General features: G+C 47.8%; 5 protein-coding genes across 5 annotated transcripts; 3 read left to right on the top strand and 2 right to left on the bottom strand.

Annotated features, from left to right (window-relative positions):
• Positions 1 to 532: 532 nt before the first annotated feature.
• PHATR_43900 (predicted protein) lies at positions 533 to 3,302 on the top strand (the record flags this gene model as incomplete). Its single annotated transcript, XM_002186296.1, has 1 exon — positions 533 to 3,302. The coding sequence occupies exon 1, from the start codon at positions 654 to 656 to the stop codon at positions 3,300 to 3,302; it is 2,649 nt and encodes an 882-aa protein (XP_002186332.1). The 5' UTR covers positions 533 to 653.
• Positions 3,303 to 3,482: 180 nt separating this feature from the next.
• On the bottom strand, positions 3,483 to 5,664 carry PHATR_43899 (predicted protein; the record flags this gene model as incomplete). The annotated part of the gene is made up of 3 exons (XM_002186013.1): positions 4,014 to 5,664; positions 3,828 to 3,942; positions 3,483 to 3,647 (listed from the first exon to the last, which is right to left on the bottom strand). Exons 1-3 carry the CDS (start codon positions 4,790 to 4,792, stop codon positions 3,483 to 3,485), a joined length of 1,059 nt encoding a protein of 352 aa, XP_002186049.1. The 5' UTR covers positions 4,793 to 5,664.
• Positions 5,665 to 5,955: 291 nt separating this feature from the next.
• On the top strand, positions 5,956 to 6,648 carry PHATR_43898 (predicted protein; the record flags this gene model as incomplete). The annotated part of the gene is made up of 1 exon (XM_002186295.1): positions 5,956 to 6,648. The coding sequence occupies exon 1, from the start codon at positions 6,070 to 6,072 to the stop codon at positions 6,646 to 6,648; it is 579 nt and encodes a 192-aa protein (XP_002186331.1). The 5' UTR covers positions 5,956 to 6,069.
• A 350-nt stretch (positions 6,649 to 6,998) lies between these two features.
• Positions 6,999 to 13,597, bottom strand: PHATR_43897 (predicted protein; the record flags this gene model as incomplete). The annotated part of the gene is made up of 4 exons (XM_002186012.1): positions 12,671 to 13,597; positions 11,854 to 12,594; positions 8,304 to 11,803; positions 6,999 to 8,223 (listed from the first exon to the last, which is right to left on the bottom strand). The coding sequence occupies exons 1-4, from the start codon at positions 13,580 to 13,582 to the stop codon at positions 6,999 to 7,001; spliced, it is 6,378 nt and encodes a 2,125-aa protein (XP_002186048.1). The 5' UTR covers positions 13,583 to 13,597.
• A 2,481-nt stretch (positions 13,598 to 16,078) lies between these two features.
• On the top strand, positions 16,079 to 16,908 carry PHATR_43896 (predicted protein). Its single transcript, XM_002186294.1, has one exon. The coding sequence runs from the start codon at positions 16,236 to 16,238 to the stop codon at positions 16,719 to 16,721; it is 486 nt and encodes a 161-aa protein (XP_002186330.1). The 5' UTR covers positions 16,079 to 16,235; the 3' UTR covers positions 16,722 to 16,908.
• The last annotated feature ends 411 nt before the right edge of the window (positions 16,909 to 17,319 follow it).

Genomic DNA, 17,319 nt, shown 5'->3' with positions numbered 1-17,319 from the left:
CAACTCGGACTCGCTCCAAAATTGGAGGATTGGGCAACCAGCGCTGAGTTTTCCAAAGTTTCAAGATGACAAATAGACCGGACCTATTCACAGTCTATCCATTGCTTGACTGTGGAGTCATTCGAAAAGCTTTATCAAATAATCGCTTTTCTCAGGAGCCGTACAGCTATCTTTACCACTACCGAGTTCATTCTCAAAAACGAAACGTAACGTCCACCGACGTTGGAAAATGATGGGACAACAGGCCTGGCCTGCCTGTTCCGCAACCGGTGTGATGTCGGAGCGACAAAATGATATCCGCAACAGTTACCAACCTTTTTTTTTTTAATGTAAGTAATTGTTTTTGTACAATTGAAATAATATCCCAGAGATGTCTGACTAGTTACATACCTTTACGGTTTGTGATCGACCGTGATACACCGTAGAGATTTTGGATTTCTAGCTCCAACCACGGCAAGCCGAGTCCGAGCAGTGCACCTGGGTCTACCCTCATTCGAAGGACGACCAGTGGAGTACACAAGTCGACCTTAACGCACTTTGTGGTCCCTCCCCCCTTTTTCCTCATTGGAACCTTTCGAGCCGCGCTCTAGTGCAAGACCAAGGCGTCTTCCGAAGCGGATTGACTCACTCTCCACGGATATTACCAAACAACCATGAGACTCTCGGTCGGCAACAACCTCGTAGGATTGTCGCTCCTGGTGACCAGCGCTCTGTTTCTCCAGCCCTGTCGAGCGATCTTTGAAGACGACGCTGGACAGCTCGATTTTCTGATTGCCACAACAGGCCACGGCCCCGTCAAATTTGTGGCCACTGTAGGGAATACTGCAGTCGTCACTTCGGATTTCACCGACGACGCTACCAAAACGTCCTGTTACGTGGCCAGTCGAAAAGTTGCCGACGGTACCCTCGTTTGGCGCCGCAACGTCTGCAGCAGCGCCGCGGACGAGCAGCAGTACCACGGCGTGTCCGTTTCTGGTAATTTCGTCGCGACGGTGGATCACGTGGGAGTCGTCCAAGCGTGGGACGCCACGAATGGCGCTCTGCTTTGGGACGTTTACCTCCCAACGAAATCAAACCACCGTCTTTCGATCTGGGCGTTTGCCAAAGCCGGCACCCACTACATTGCGGTGACTTCGGGATCCGACACATCGGTCTTCGACGCCGCGACTGGAACAGCTACCACTTCCCCCAGTGCCCGCGAAGCGCACACCTTCAAAGGTAGCTCCGGAACTCAACAGCCAACCGAGGTCTACTGTGACGCCTTGGACCTGACCGTCGGGGCAGACGGGGCGACTGCGCTGTCCGCGTGGAACCGCAAGAAGGACAAGCTCCCGTTTCAAAATCAGATCGCGTTTCCTCCGGAAGAGGAGCTTTCTTTCTTTAGCCTCCTCTCGTGCAGCACTACCGCCATGGAAGTTCTCAGGACCTCCGGACGTGGCACAACCACCATGATCTCCCTCACCAAGACGGACTCTTTGAATGTTTCTGGTGAAGTTATGTGGACTGCTGAAGAAGGTCTTTCTCGGGTTGACTCTGCAATTATGCTGGATGCGAGCCACTCTGGAGTTGATTTGGAACAAGACAAGAAAGAAAATTTACTGCAATTGGTTCCACGTTTGAAATCCCAGGTGATGGCAATGACGGAAGGTCTGGTCAACACCGGTAATCCTGTTCGCCGCGACGATGTATTTGGCTTTCTCAAAATTGCCTTACTGCTCTCGTCTTCTTCGAACCGTCTCTATGGGATCCCCACGTCCGGTGACACCCGTGGGAAGACCCGCTTCCAGGTGAATTTGCCCGCAGGTGCCGAGTGGCATCGGCTGGTGCACGGTGCCTCGAATTCGATCAAGTCCGGCCACGGGATCAAGGGTGGTACACATACGAGGGAAGTACTATTGCTGTCGTCATTGTCATCCGCTCGGGAAAAACAAATTCAATGGACCTGCCTTGACGGTACCACTGGTACCGAACACTCGAAGGGCTCCGTCACGCTCAAGACGGCTGTCTCTCAGGTCATTCCCTTGGCAGGAAGCGGGGGATGTCGTCAGGCGGCTGTCTTGATACTGGAAGATCGTAGTGCTATCGTTATCCCCGAGGACAAGGTGACGAAGGAAGCTGTGCTCGAGCAAGTCGCCATGAGCAAGAACGGATTCTTCGGACACAGTATGCGCAAGGAAAGCGCTGAATTGGAGGCCTTCGCCGTTAAGGTAGACAGAAATGGAGATCTCAGTACCATGGTTGTTGGCGCCATAGCTTTTCCTGGTGAGGAGATTCTTAGTGTGGCGTATCCTTCTCGAGAGGAAGCAATTCAGTCGCCCAGCAATGCCCTTGGAGACTTTTCTCTTTTGCTCAAGTATGTCAACCCACACTTAATGGCCGTCGTGACCAAAACCAAAGAAGATGGAAAAGAGGATGAGTTCTCGGCACTTTCCGGTACTCGAAAGACAGCAACGTCAAAGCGAAAGCCTTCGGGCGCATCGGATACGGCGGAGGTGGAACCAACAGTCTCTACAAATGACAAACCGAACTTCTTTGTCAACATTGTGGATTCTGTATCGGGTCGCATTCTTTACCGTGCTAGTCATACTAACGTCGCTAGCAGCCCCAGCCCAGCCATTGTTATCTCGGAAAATTGGGTATTCTACTCTTTTACAAACGAAAAAACCCGAAGGGGTGAAATTGGCGTCCTGTCACTCTACGAGGGGATGGTAGACAGCAAAAGTCTCACAGCGTTCTCTGCTCCAGAGCTGAGTTCAACCTTCTCCAGTCTCGACGCGAGGGAGTCGAAGCCCGTTGTTCTCGCGAAAACCTTTAGTCTGGCCAAAAGTGCGACGGCTCTCGGCATGACATCTACACGTGGTGGTATTAGTACTCGTCGCTTGATCCTAGCTACGATTGATGGTCAGATTTTTGCTTTGGATCGGAAGGTACTGGATACGCGACGGCCCATGGGCCAGGTCAAAGACACCGAGAAGAAGGAAGGGCTCCAGCAATACAGTGAATTGATCCCTCTAGTCTCCTACACTTCCCTTTCGTATTTGCAACTAGTCGAATCGGTGGCTTCTATTGTTTCTTCGCAGACGGATCTCGAGTCCCAGACTCTTGTCCTAGCCTTCGGGGGGCCAGATATTTTCTTTACTCGGACATCCCCTTCAAGAGGCTTCGACTTGCTTCCGGAGAGCTTTAACAGGCCCTTGCTGTCTATTGTTGTTGCTGGTCTACTTATTGTTCTGTTTGTAGTGAAAGTAAGTTGCGTTGGTGTTGCTGGAGGATCTATTGCAACAATGCGATGCTGCGTCTAACCTACTTTTTCTACTTCAGAGAATGTCCAGCGAAAAAACGAAAACTCAAGGTTGGTCTTAGGTGCTCGTACAATTCAACCTCGCAGACCGAATGATTTTTTAAGAAAAGGAATTGACAGTGAGTCTGTGCATATTCCAATAGAAAATTATTTCGAAACTATGTCGTTGCCCCAGTTTTAGTTAGGGCGGCGCCTTCAAGATGTTCTCCACGTCAATATTCACATCATCCTTCCGAACCTCGTTGGCAGCCTTCAAACCTGCCTTTCGCATAGCTCTCGCATCGTCTTCCTCTCCGTTGGTATAAAGCGGGCACCCTTTGCAGTCGATGTGGCGGCAGAGAGCTACCTGGCAAAAGTGTGTGTAGTTCAGGATTTTTGCCCTGCATACATAGCAGAAATGAGCTCCGCAACTACACGATATCTTATTGCAGCCGTCGGATTTTATTACCCCTTTGCTGCATTTCGGGCATTTACGGATTTTTGCTTCGGACCAAATGCAGGATTGTGAGTACATATTTAGAAACACCTCGGACAATAGCGCTGCCAACACCTGATCCGGTTTCTTACCCTCAGAAATGGCTTCTTCGACGGCGAGACGTCCCTTCGTCTCCTTTTCGTCAGTTTTTTTATTTTCATCACACCTATGTTTCAAAACACCAGTTAGCCTCACGAGTTTAAACGACATCCCGTATCTTGTCGGTTGCATTCTTACCTAAGAGGAATATGCGCCGCTTCGCCACATTCGCGACACGATTCGTATAGACAATCAATCACTGGACACTTGAAGACCCTTTGCGACGGCTGCAATGCCGCTTGGTAGCCACAGTTAGGACAAGATACTATATCGTCGAGTCCCGCCACCTCGACGCTCAGAATGAATTGAACTTCGTCATACTTCTCTAAGCTTCTCTTCGGAAGTGCTTTCTCTAGACCGGATCTACCAAAGCCGGAGGCACACCCATCTGAATGAAAACACTTGAGCTCCAGTGACCGCTTCTTTGTCTCTTTGTCAATACCCAAATTTCCCATTCCAAAAATTTGGGTTTCAGCAAAGGATTTAAGACAGTCAACGCAGAAGAGGTGGCCTTCGTCCCGGCAACTGACCATGTCTTCTACTGCTACTTCGTCAAAACAGCAGCAGCACTCCATCCCGGTATGTGTAGCCTGTGCATTCTTCTTATTCTGCGCTCGATTTGCGCGCTTTTCCATTGAAGCCATCCAGGTGCTTAGCTTTGTTTCTACAAAATTGACCTCCTCCGCAAGAATGGCGTCTGTCACAAAGCTCTGGTAATTGCGACGATGAGTCTTTAAAACGACATTGGATGTATTGGCTAGTTGCTCAAGTTCCTCAATCTGCTGCTGGCTCATCTGGCGTCTCGCGAAAGAATTCGAGACACGCTGGTATTGCGTGTCTTCAAGCTCCTCTCCTGCCTGAGATGTTGTTCCCTTCACAGCTCGAAGAATTTTATCATGTGCCACAGCGTAGTGCATATTATATCGTCCCAAAATTCGACGTCTGCAAGGTTCAAAAGGAAAAGAACGAATACTTAGATCGAGAAGTACAGTGCATCAGATACTGGGCCAACTTACGCGCCAAGCTTTGATAGAAAGGAAAAACTGTGCACCAAATGCTCAATGGCCTGGTTTGTGTACAGAGCTGTGGGCTGGAAGGCTTCAGTCGACATGTAGTCATACTTCAACTTTTTTTCTCGACCATGCATTTGAATGATGGGTTGCCCGATACCAAGCTCTCTCTTTCGATTCAATACTAGACTCTTGTTTTTCGGATATTCTTTTTCTGCCAAGGTCGTAATCACAAGCTGAACGGCATTTTCTTCACCGTTCATCGATGCGAGAAGCTCTCCGACATAAGATTCATCCGCATCGGGAAAGACTTCCAAGACTTGCAAGTTTGCTGTCACTTTATCGGTTTGTATGAGTTCGACGTCATTCGTCGGGGCAGACTTCCTCCTGTTGTTGGTGCTCGCGACGAAGTTTTGGCCCCGTGCGCCTTCAATGATTTCTACGGGTTCGTTGGGATCCGACTTTCCGGCATACGGAAACGGTGGTGGGTGTTGCCTATTGCCGAGCCCATTCCACGTTCGCTGATTCCGTTTCCTTCCTCTACGGTAGTTTCCATTTATACTCCTGTGATCGCCGAAATCGTCATCGTCTAACAACGATATTATCTCCTCCGAGCCTCTTGCTTTCGGAAGTCGAGCAACCGAAAGAGATACCGATGAATCGTCCCCGCAAAGATCCAAAACTTCCACCGGTGTCGCTGCGAGGGGCATTTTTGGTCCGTTGCGAGCGGTAGGAATGCTCATGGATTTTGCATTCACTGTCAACCTTGAGGTAGAATCGACTGTGAATGGAATCAGATACGTTCCATATTTGGACTGGCTGATTTGTCACAGTCAATGCACAGTTTTTCTAGGATGTGAGAAAAAAAATAGGAATCGTGTTGTTCCCGCCAACGAAAACCCGACCAAGCAGCTTCTATAGTGATTGCGAACCTGCTAATTTCTGTACATAAAAAGCCTTTTAGAGTTCGGGTTGTTCCTGTGGTGAATCGACTCACTGTCAGTCTCTCTCGTCGAAAACCTGCGCTTCGAGGAGCAATCGGGCTCGAAGGAGGCGGACTCCACCCAAGTGAAGGTCCACGCAATTCGTATGCACAAAAACCTGTAGCAGGTGCACATGCGAATGTCGCCGACGAGGCATCTTTGAGGGTAGGTCAAACAAATAATCTTTCTACCGTGTATGCTATGACGGATTCGACGGCAGCTCAGGCCTTGCCAGAGCAGGGTGGGGTCGTCGATGGGCCTGACTCGAGCGATGAGTTGTATGAAGGTGTCTATGCGAAGCTGGTTGAGTCCGTCTGTATCAAAGTAGCTGCCAAAATGCATCGCATGGCCAAAAGTGGTGAGCTTTCTTACGCCGATTTGGTTGCCCCCAAGAAACGACGATTACTCTATCCTGGATTGTACAACAGCGAGGTCGAGGTTGTCGCGGCTCTGGATCGTTACGCAGTCGAAACGCCGGTTAGCCCACTCAAAACACTTCGTCGCGTCACAAATGAGCCTGCGTCGTCGTCACCAGCCCCTATGGTCATTGAAGATCGCACCGAAAGTTCGGTCAGCATTTCAACACGGCAACAAGTGCAGACCGATATCTGGGGGCGAATTCCGGCTAAAGAACCAAAGGAGTTGGTAGCCTGTTCAATTTGCAAACGCCAAGTTAATGGTACCCGCTTTGCGCAGCATCTGGATAAATGCTTGGGAATAGGAACAATGGCTCGAGCTGCGGCTTCTGGAAGTGGAAGTGTACGCAGTGGATCGAAATAAAGGAAAGGCCGACAGTGAGTACAACAAGTACCCGAAGCTGGCGTAAAACTGTCCCAAAGTCGATCACGAAGTTTGCGTAACAACTGCGGCGCCCGACTTTCTATACGCAAATGACATCCTATTTATATATAGCATATACTGAGGAAGCACTGGTAGTGGATATCATCTTAAAGGCTCTCGCAAAATGAGGGAAATTCCCCTCCCAAAATAAAGAGCAGAGCCACTATTCACACACCCTCGGTGCGCATTTTCTCTACATCCTTCGTGCGAGTTGACAAACACAAACAATGACTTGATTGAAAGTTTAGTCTTTTAATGAACGTTCAGCATTCCTGAAAGGGAGTGATGATTTAAGCCAAGATGCTTCCATTCGAGACCAGTTCATTGAGACTCACTCCAGCCAAGTTCTCCAGCAACACAAATCGGGAAAAATTCCCGCCTCCCTGAATGTCGATCCAAATCACTGCATCATTGTTGCTAGTAGTGACACTGAGAAAGCTCGAAATATCCGATAATTGCTGATTGTATCCGTTCAGAGCGCTGACAAGGTCGAGCTGGTCTTGCCCAACAGCAAAATCAGTTATGCGATCCACTGACCCGTCCAAATCGAGTGAGCTCCACGAAAAGACATCAGCGCCGTTGCCTCCCGTCAACACATCAGCGCCAGGTCCACCGGCCAGCCAATCCATACCGTCGCCTCCACGCATGAGGTCAGCACCTTCCAAGCCCATCAAAATATCATGTCCAATCGATCCAGTCAGGTTGTCCGCCCCGTTTGTGCCTATCAGTTCCACGCCGGGCAACGTTTGGTTTGACGGGGAGATGGTCAGCCTAAAAGAGTCCCGCACCGCTGGTGACAGGATACTGTCACCATCAACGGTGACACCACTGATGGCAATCTGGTAGGTGCCTTCTGTAGCGTTACGGGCCAAAAGACGCAACGCGTTGGCTTGGGCTTGCGAGCCGGCGAACACAAATGTACCGGCAGGTGTGGTGACAACACCACCACCCTGACTGGCCCGAAGATATATACCGCGAGGGAGATTTTGAAACTCCAATTGGACAATCTCGGGTGGAATTTCTCCTGGGCTGTCGCCGCGCGTATCTTGCAGACGCAAATTCAACGCTATATCAACAGTTCCCGAACTGGCTTGCAAACTGATACTTGTCGCGACCATGAGGAAAGGGTCGGCCACAGGACGGACGTTGATATCAAAGTCGCCGCTCTGACTGTTTTCGCTGCCATTCTCCAGTTCCAATGCATACGCTGTAAGTGTCAGTTTGACAGTTCCGGCGAAATGTTCCGGGGGTAAGAGAGAAAGTCCGTCTAGGGCTGCGGTCGGAATTGCCCAACTCCCATCCCCGTTGTTGTATCCTGAGTTGAACGTTGAACTTTCTGGAACATTACTGATCACAACAGAGAGAATTTCACGACCATTCGCGATTATTGTGTCGGTTAGACTGGCCGCGAGAAATGCAATAGCAATTTCTGTGTCTTCGTCACCTATAGTGGTGACGGACGGAACGGAAATGTCGGGCATGTCGGCTAACGCACTGATCTCAATTGAATGAGTCCTAAAAGCAAAATTGGTCAATTGCGTGAGAAATTGAGTAGCAGTTGCGCGTATTGGAATTGGTTCGGCCACTTTGCTTACTTTCGGGCGACCTTGACGTGATCACCGTCTTCATCGTCGAAACGCTCTACAACCGGGACTGAAATTTCTAGAGTGATTGTCCCATGCCAGTTCGCGGCCGGCTTCAGTGACAATTCTGAAATCTCCTCTGATGGTACGCGCAGTGAGTAAGCGTTGGAAAATGTCCCAATGAAGGCGTCATTGTCATACTCTGTGACGACAGTGTAGTTGCCTATAAGAGTGGCCCCGTTCGTCATCTTTATGTATGCAAAATGACCAATTCGCTCACTTCCATCAACGTCCAGCTCCGTCAATGAAACGCGTAGTGAGACCATTTCATCTTCCAAGCCTGAGCTAGGAGAGATGGAAATAGCTGCACCATCAGCCACAGGGTCTACAATGAATTCAAGCTTTTGTTCAGGACTATGAGCTGACAAGGCGTAATGGTTGGTTGCGATGGCTTGAATAGTCAACATCAATGAACCAGAATAGTCTGGGCCCGGAAGTATCTGAACAGCACCTGAATTGATACTGGCAGCAGAGCATATCCATTTTCCAGTGGTGGGGTTAAGCCGAGCACCGAACACTTTAGCATTGGGAGGGATGCTCCAGATTGCAACACTGATAGTTGTATTGGTAGGATCGTCAGGATTGACGACGGCACTGATGCTACCCAGAGATATTTTTGTATCTTCTAACCCTGCATTAAGGCCGATGGCGAGAAGAGGTGGCAAAGGGGGGATCGTCATCGTATCTCCCGCTTCGTTGGGTTGAAGAATAACTTTGAAGGTCGTAGTGTTGACTGCCCAGTCTCCATCATCCTCGACAGCGACTGCTGTTAAATCAAAACTAGCTTCGCTTTGATTTCTCATGCCAATCGAAGGACTAAAGTAAACCTGTAATCCCGCCAAGTCGCTTTTCTCTAAAGTCCAGTGACCGTCTCCATTGTTTAATCCAGCGCCAGAAAATGTGAACAGGTTGGAAATTGAGCTGCTGCTGGTGCTGACCAGATAGTAAACATCTTCTGACTGAGTTCTGCCAAGTGAGACGTCTCGATCTGTCGTTTCCCCACCTAGCCGGACTGGAATTCCGGACTCACCAACACTTCCGGAGATGGTCGGCTCTGCAAACACCGTAGGGATATCAGCGGTTCCACTTATAATGACAAATAACACGCCTGACTTGATCTTGTCTTCCCTAACGCTACTTCCGTCTGATACAGCAGAATCTCGAACTAACGCATTGACAGGGATTTCAAAATTTTGGTTTGAATCAAGAAAGAGTTCTGAGTGGAGCTTGATATTTTCGATATTTTCGGAGAGTACCAATACCGTGCCACTTTCTTGGTCGAAGGTAAATTCCCCGTCCATTCTTTTTGACACTAACTCCTCGAGTCCAGCACTTTGGCCCTCCAGCTGATTCAGGCGAGTTCTGATCCCGGCATTGACCATTAAGTTGGAAAAGTCAAAAGTAAACGAAATTACAGCTTCGGAATTATCCTCATCCCCAAGAACAAAGTTTTTGACACTTTTGAAATCTATACCGCCATTGTTTGCCTCGTTCATCCCCTCCGTCGTGGTGAAAGACATCGACCAAGAAGCAAACCCATCAACAACAGGGCGTACCTTTATTGTCACTGGCCAAGAATCAGAGACCGCTTGATCCCTGTCCAACTCCTGGCTTACTGCATTGATAGTAATTCCCGTGTAGGGATTGTCTCCGGAGAAGTTCGGCAACGCAGGGAGCGTGAGAGAAGGAATCGCTGTTTCAGGCACTTGCCATCGTCCCTTCCCTAAATATTGTATATTACTCTCCTCGCTTTGAGGCACGACTCCAAGTGGTAGACCGGATAAAACAAGAGAAAGTACTTCGGATCCATCGGTCTGTATTGAGAACGAGCAAAGCAGGTTAGGGGATCCTTTCTTGACAACGATTATACGGATTAGAATGCTTACATCAACCAAGACCCCACTTAGATCCCCGATTGATGATCCGAGGTTGTAAGTTCCATCTTCCAAACAATGTACAACAACTGGTCGAGTATTTGGCTTGTCAGCTACGCCCACAATCTTGATTGGAATGGAAAGGTATACCGACGCACTAGAGGATGATTGAGGGCTTATATCAACCGTTGTTGTATTTGTAAGGAGAACAATGTCACCTTGCTTTGCACTTGACCAGTGAAGTGGTGGTAACAGTATGAGAGATTCTACATCTATTGGGAACAAGAAAAAAACTCCATCTTCTGAAAGAAGTTCACGACTGGTTGAACCGAGAAGTTTGGCACCAGCAGGGAGATTGTCAACAATTTCCATTGAGTAGCTTTCGGATCCGTCAAGATCCCCCAGAGTCACACTCAATGGGACTGGTATTGGTTTGTCTTCCATGCCAGCGGCATTCCCTTTCACAAGGACTGTTGCCTTATCTGCGTCTGGCAAGACGAAGATATCAATAAATCCGGTAGCTTTGGCTAATTTCGAATCTCCATCCAAGCCATATTCTACAGGGGCAAGCTGATCATTTGTAGCTCTCTCTTCCATGAAGACGTCAACACGTATCCCGTTTGACCCGAGGTATTGACCGGAGAAATTGTTTCTGGGATGAAATTTGATCTGTCCATCGAAAAGTTGATTTAGAGAAGTCTCCTGTCCGATAGGAGTTGTCGCTGACGAAGAAATAAGATACAGACCAGGGCCCTCATTGATGACAAGAACTCCTACAGGCAAGGAACCAGTGATAGAGCCGATCGGTCCAAGCTCATCCAACGGCACAGAGATAAGCACTTTAAGATTTTCGGAACCATCTTCGTCTGCGCTTCGTCCCACAGTAAAATAAAGGGGCACCAAGTCACCGTCCTCGCTTACAATTTGTGCCGCACTCTGAACTGTAATCGACGGTTGGTCAGCAACAGCCTGCAACTTGATAGGCTTAAACGTTACATCAGTTGTATCGAAGAATCCCATTTGAACATCAAGTGTCGTTACAGTTACCGACAAGTCTCCGTCGATATCAGTGTGTGTCGGTCCAATCTCCACATAAAAGGCTGCTAAGGTGGCGCGGATGTCTTTATCGGCCTGTTCTCGAGTTTCCTGATCAGCCGCTGCTAAATTGACTCGGTTCGTCAGGAGCGAACTGCGAATAGTGAAGGTCCGCCTTTGTAGGTCAAAAGATACGACTCCTGTGCCTTCACCTGTGACAATACCATCCGACTGAGGTACAAACGTCCCCGACACAAGATAGGTGACTTCGTTTGAGTCGGGCGGAACAGATATCACTATCTGAAGAATTGTTTCTGGTTCAGGATTGTTTCCCTTCCCTTGCGCTATGTCGTTAAGTCGGATCCCCGACTGTCTGTTAGCAAGAATCGCGCCAAACGGAACCGCACCATTATCCTCAATTGCATAAACAGTAGTCCACATTATTGCATCAGCAACAGGCTCCACTTGAATCGACAATTTCTGTGGAATTGTGGCTACTAGCACAGAATTTGAAACAGTGTACTGCGAAATGCGTATGCATGCCTAGTCAGTGGCAAGTAATTGACGTCATTGATATCTCATGCCAGACTTACATCAGTAATAGCTCCACGCACAGACAGCGTAATTTCCCCGCTGTAATTCCTTGGTGGCTTTATTTTGAGTGACGACCCTGCTTCCATTGGAAGCCGCAAAAATCCATCAACAATTGTTGTTTGCACGATTCCATTAGAAAGAAGCACGGACCCTTCTGGAATGCTAGAAGCTTCAATTTCTATGTAAGCCACCTCGGAGCCGTCTGTGTCATACCCAGAGAACTCAATCGATATTCCGCTCAACTCGATTGCTGTATCTTCGAAAGCACGGATACTGATATCCGATGGAAAGGGCGAGTCAAGCCTCAGAATCCCAAAAACGAAAGGATCCACAGGAATACGAAAGCCGCATTCCGCGGTGGCCATTAGACCATTTCTGTCCATTGCTGTTGCTTTCACCCGGATGTCGATATCTTCTCCGTTGTCTTGTCCCGGGCGAACCTTCAAATTTGCGACAGCATCTTCGATGTCTTGTGCATTTCCTCGCAAAGTGAGCTCTCGGTTGGCTAATGTGATTGAAACACCTGGCGGTGCCACTGCAAACTCAACAAAGGGTTCAGCACTGGTACCCTGTGTCGACCAGCTTATCACGACGGATTCATACTCGTCCGAATTATCATAGTCATGCAAGGAGAGAGCAACAGGGTAAATTAAGAACTCAGAATTTTCTCCAATTACAGGCTTAACAGATGACGCACAATATGCTGCTGGGGTTGATCCGAAGCCACACAGAGCCAACCCCTACGAAAGAAGAATTTGGGTAAACAATTATGAGAACTCCGTTTGAGGTCATCGGAAATCAGATGCTTTGACTTACCGATAGTCGAACCGAAATTGGATTATTTTCTGAAAAGTATTTTGTCCTCATTTGCGTTTTTATATTGCAACGTCCCAAGCTGCAGGATATTACTGTAAGGGGATCGACAACTTCGTAGTCGATAGCAAGGTCGTCTCGAACACCAGTTGTCTGATTGTCTTGACCTTGATCCAGCTGAGCCGACACAATGTCTTTGATCACAAATTGCCCAGTCGATGCAATACAGGCCTGGAAAACATCACCCTGCGCAAGCCTCGGCGTACCCGTGTCGGTATAGGAGTCGTCACAAAAATACGCGTTGACTTCGCAGGCGACACTTTCGGATACCACCGCTTCCTCGTTCCGCTCAGTAGAAATACTTTGTAGTCGAAAACCGGCGGTTAAGTCGACAGAAACCGATACTGTTGTCTCGTGAAAGTTGACCGACTCGCCCGCACTCTGATAATCAACCCGAAGACAGAACTCAATTGCTGCCGATAGCTGACTTGTTCTATTATAAAACGAAGACGATGCAATTGATGTAAGATCAACACCGACAATGACGTCTATACCTTGATCATAAATTTCTTCGCTATCAAGAAATAGCCCTCTGCCTTGAGGCGATACGACACTGGCGGTTCTGCAGTCTTTTTCTAGGAGGACAATGTCAAAAGATCTTCCAGGTAGAGAAGCATTTCCGGTGAACCAATACGAAAATTCGATTTGTTTGGTGTCCGTGATGTTGTTGAGAAATGGAAAGCCATCAAGCAAATCGATCTCCCACTCGAAGGATCCCAAACGCCGACCTGAATTTGTTCGAAAGGAGGGTTCCACCACTCCCATCCATGGATTTCCACGAAGCTTCTGTGAAAGTGACCTTGCAGTGCAGCCAAGTAGCCACAAATAGAGCTGCAGACACAACCTAACAGTCATGTTTCTCTTCTCTATAGGGGTAAGGAATGTCTGAGATGCTAATCACTGGACTTTTGGAAAGTGAGAAGGTATACGGCCTCGGCAACTCGATCTTGTTGACTCTGAAATGAACCAGTGAAGGTGCTTCTCTCGGAGTCATTTGTCAAAACGTGGGCAACCAGTCAGAATCAACCGGAGAACCTCTTATAATTGGAATCCGGACCAGTTTACTCCTAGAGTTGCCTGTTCCTTTCGCTCATAAATAAAACAGCTAGTCATTGATCTACGAAAAGACGGTAGTAATACGACATTCCAGAATAACTCCGATGCCACATACTTACATTAAACTGTATACAGAAATTCATTGCCAGCTCGCTAACAAGCAGCCTGCACCTGTTTTTACCGATGCCTGCTCCGAAAAAGTTGTCACCGTCCCCGTCAAATCCATTTCACTTGCTGTTACATAGAATTATGTGTAATTAGCAAGTCTACCTTTAGTTAATATCAAACAGTGTGCAAATCTTAAATGGACGCACCTCACTGTAAATTCTCCGTAAAACTATTATGACAGTGGTTGATGTGAAAGTAATTTACATCCGCTAGAGGTATTGGGGACATAATTTGCCGTGAGGGAAAAGATTTTGACAAAATGCATCCATACGCCTCTGCTGATTGGTTTTGATTGTCCTCGAAAGTTCTTACCTGACTGACTGTGAGGACACCGGTCAACTCACTTGCCGATAGAAGTTCCGTTGAAACAATGCCCTATCTTTCGTGCTGATAAAGACTTTGCCCGACTTTGCTTATACTAGCTAAGGCATTCGACACTGTAAATGATTGATGAAATCAACCAATCGCCACAGCATGGTCTACAGCAATAGATCATGAAAGTGGAAGGGAAAGGTCAAGCTGGATATAATTTGAGGAAAACCGCTATTTCGGCCTCTGCGACATGAAAAAATCGCTATTTCGGCCGAATCTGAGAATTTCTAAGTACTTTTGAATGAGCGCGAAACGGCTTTTAAGTAAAATTAGCAATTAGAAAATAATCCAATGCTTCGTGTATGCTCTGTGTATGATATAACGGAGGTATCGCGCTGGCATGGATGAGCTGCTTCCAACCCATGACCTACTGCATTCCAGCCACGCCTTTTCTTGTTGTGGTCCAAGCGCAGCCCCAAAGACTGAGAGAATTCCTGTACCAGTTCACAGGGAAAAATTGTTCCAGGATACTTGGAATAGAAACCAAGCAACACTGCCGCTGTCGTTGCAGTGAGAACAAAGCATGGGATTTTTGATGACTATCTGCCAGAAAGCTTCGGGTCAGGAGTTCGTCGTCTCCCCAAGACTTGCCGACAGTGAAATGTCAACCCAATATACATCACTCCATGCATAGTATGCCAGTACTAGACCTAAGAGAGGGAGTGCAAGAGTCGTGAGTGCAGCCACAATAAGTCCACCAAATGTGTACTCGAACGCTGCCGCTGCACGGTTTTGCTGGTTGGGAACAGCCGTCGCAACTGTCATTGTGCTATAGAAATCCGATGCCTTTCTAGGCGTCGAAGGAGACTTTTAATTCTCATGTAAAAGCAAGATTTGTTTCAAAAAATTTTCTTCCAATTTCACGTCTTGTACCGTTTCCCATCTTCATCGACTGTAAGGTCGTTCGTCCCGTTGGCCTACGTAATTTAGCCGTGAGCGCTGTCAGTTGCAGCTACTACAAGAAAAGACACTCGCACAGTGGCATTCATCAGGCAAAAGACTGGTGGTGTATCCACACTTAATGTGCAATTGCTGTTCAAAACTCCTGGAGTCCTGGCGACAGTTTGTTCTCTGTATGCTTGGGTAAAGTATTCACAGTCAACTGCTGTGAAATAGATTGATCGAAGCTTGACGGGTTGGAAGCAGCTCATCCATGCCAGCGCGATACCTCCGCTGTATCATATACAGAGCATACACCAAGCAGTGGATTATTTTATAATTGCTAATTTTACTTAAAAGCCGTTTCGCGCTCAATCAAAAGTACTTAGAAATTCTCAGATTCGGCCGAAATAGCGATTTTTTCATGTCGCAGAGGCCGAAATAGCGGTTTTTCTCATATAATTTGGATGAACGTTGATTCCATGCTTAGCTGATGACGCGATGACTCCCGCTGGTAACCAATGGAAAGGGGGCATAATTGACTGTAAAGCAGACCGATTCGTAATTGCCTCGTAAAACCAATTAGGCAATCGCTTCGTTTTTTGACGACACTGAACCATATTTGGAGACGTCACATCTGGACAGTCTATTTCTTAAATGGATAAGCTGAATTCTCAAGTATTTTCGTTGGCGTTGAACTACGGATCTATCGATTGCCTTTCGTTGATTGGCTTATTCTCTAACGTGGAGACGGCTTACGTATGTTTCGTACCCACGCAAGACAAGGTGTCCCACCATCGATTTTTGGGACGTCCTGACAAGAGACGATGATTCGCCATCAAAACAACTGCCACACACGAACGCTCACAGTCGACACAGCAATTTATAGACCAAACCGTATCTCCCCAACATCCACGAGGCCTGTTCTTGGAAAAATTGTCTTCTGTTTCTTGTCAGGCTGACAACGTTCGAAAGCCTCCTCTCTTTTTCGCCCTTACCAGAATTCGTCGATTAGGACTCCCTATTACTGAAAATGGCTGCTTCTCGATTTCTCCTAGTTGTCCTCGCCCTCTTGGGATCTTCGGTCACTGCTTTCTTTGCGCCGTCGAGACCGAAGGCGTCCTTTGGTTCCTCTGTATCTCGTTCTACTGTCGCTGCTAGAATGTCACCAGCAACGATTGAACGGGAGTCTGTCAAGGTAGGCGCGCCTGCAGTCTTGGATCGTCCTGCCGAGAAGACCCGGGTCGATGAACCTGTCAAGGAACGGAAAGGGATGGGCCACGAAGCCTGGGAAGTCCGAATCTATAACGACGGACTGAATACAAGAGAACATGTTGCGCGCTCCCTCGTACAAGTCACTGGGATGTCCGAAATGGAAGCATATCAAACAATGATGCAAGCTCACCAGAACGGTATTGCTGTTGTCGGACGGTGGGTCTACGAAGTTGCGGAAATGTATCACGACGCATTGCAAAACAATGGGATTGTGTGTGATATTGTGCCGGTGGAGGAAGAATGAAACGAGGGGACGTGGTCCTACTACCAGAAAGCCAGACAATTTTCTTCTTATCACCCGGTTTCCTGAAACTGTTTGCATAGTCAATGGTTTTTCGTTGGACGATAGCTGCAATCTGGGTCTGCATCAACTTTAGTTGGGGCGGCGTCAGCAAAAATGTAGCTTGTTTAGATATACACCTTTAGCGTACACAGAAACATACCGAGTATATTGAGATCCTGAAATCGACAAGGAAACCCCTAGTAAGGTCAAGCATCCGTGGTCGACTGTATAGTCAGTCTACCGTTAGGCGAGCTTTAAAATCAGTATGCTTTAGATTTATTCATTCAGTCACTACCAAAATGCGACAACATTAAGTCGGCTACGATCATGGCATTGTCCATCACAGACCGAAAGGTGACTTTTTAGCGTACTCTCTAGAGGACACTCTTTGCAGGGTTCACGTGCTGAAGATGGTGTAAAGTACGCTGAAGATGGTGTAAAGTACGGATGTGGTGTTTAGGATCAACTCTCTTTGGCAGAACTCACAGTTCTCCGTCAGATTCGAGTCTAGAGGGACGAGAAACGCAAAGCCGAACACAACCTGTTATTCACACTATCT

The sequence above is a fragment of the Phaeodactylum tricornutum genome, chromosome 3 (genome assembly GCF_000150955.2).
Source record: "Phaeodactylum tricornutum CCAP 1055/1 chromosome 3, complete sequence".
Classification (NCBI taxonomy): Eukaryota; Bacillariophyta; class Bacillariophyceae; order Surirellales; family Neidiaceae; genus Phaeodactylum; species Phaeodactylum tricornutum.
The sequence above is the reverse complement of the archived record's forward strand: the minus strand, read 5'-3'. Positions and strand labels throughout refer to the sequence as shown.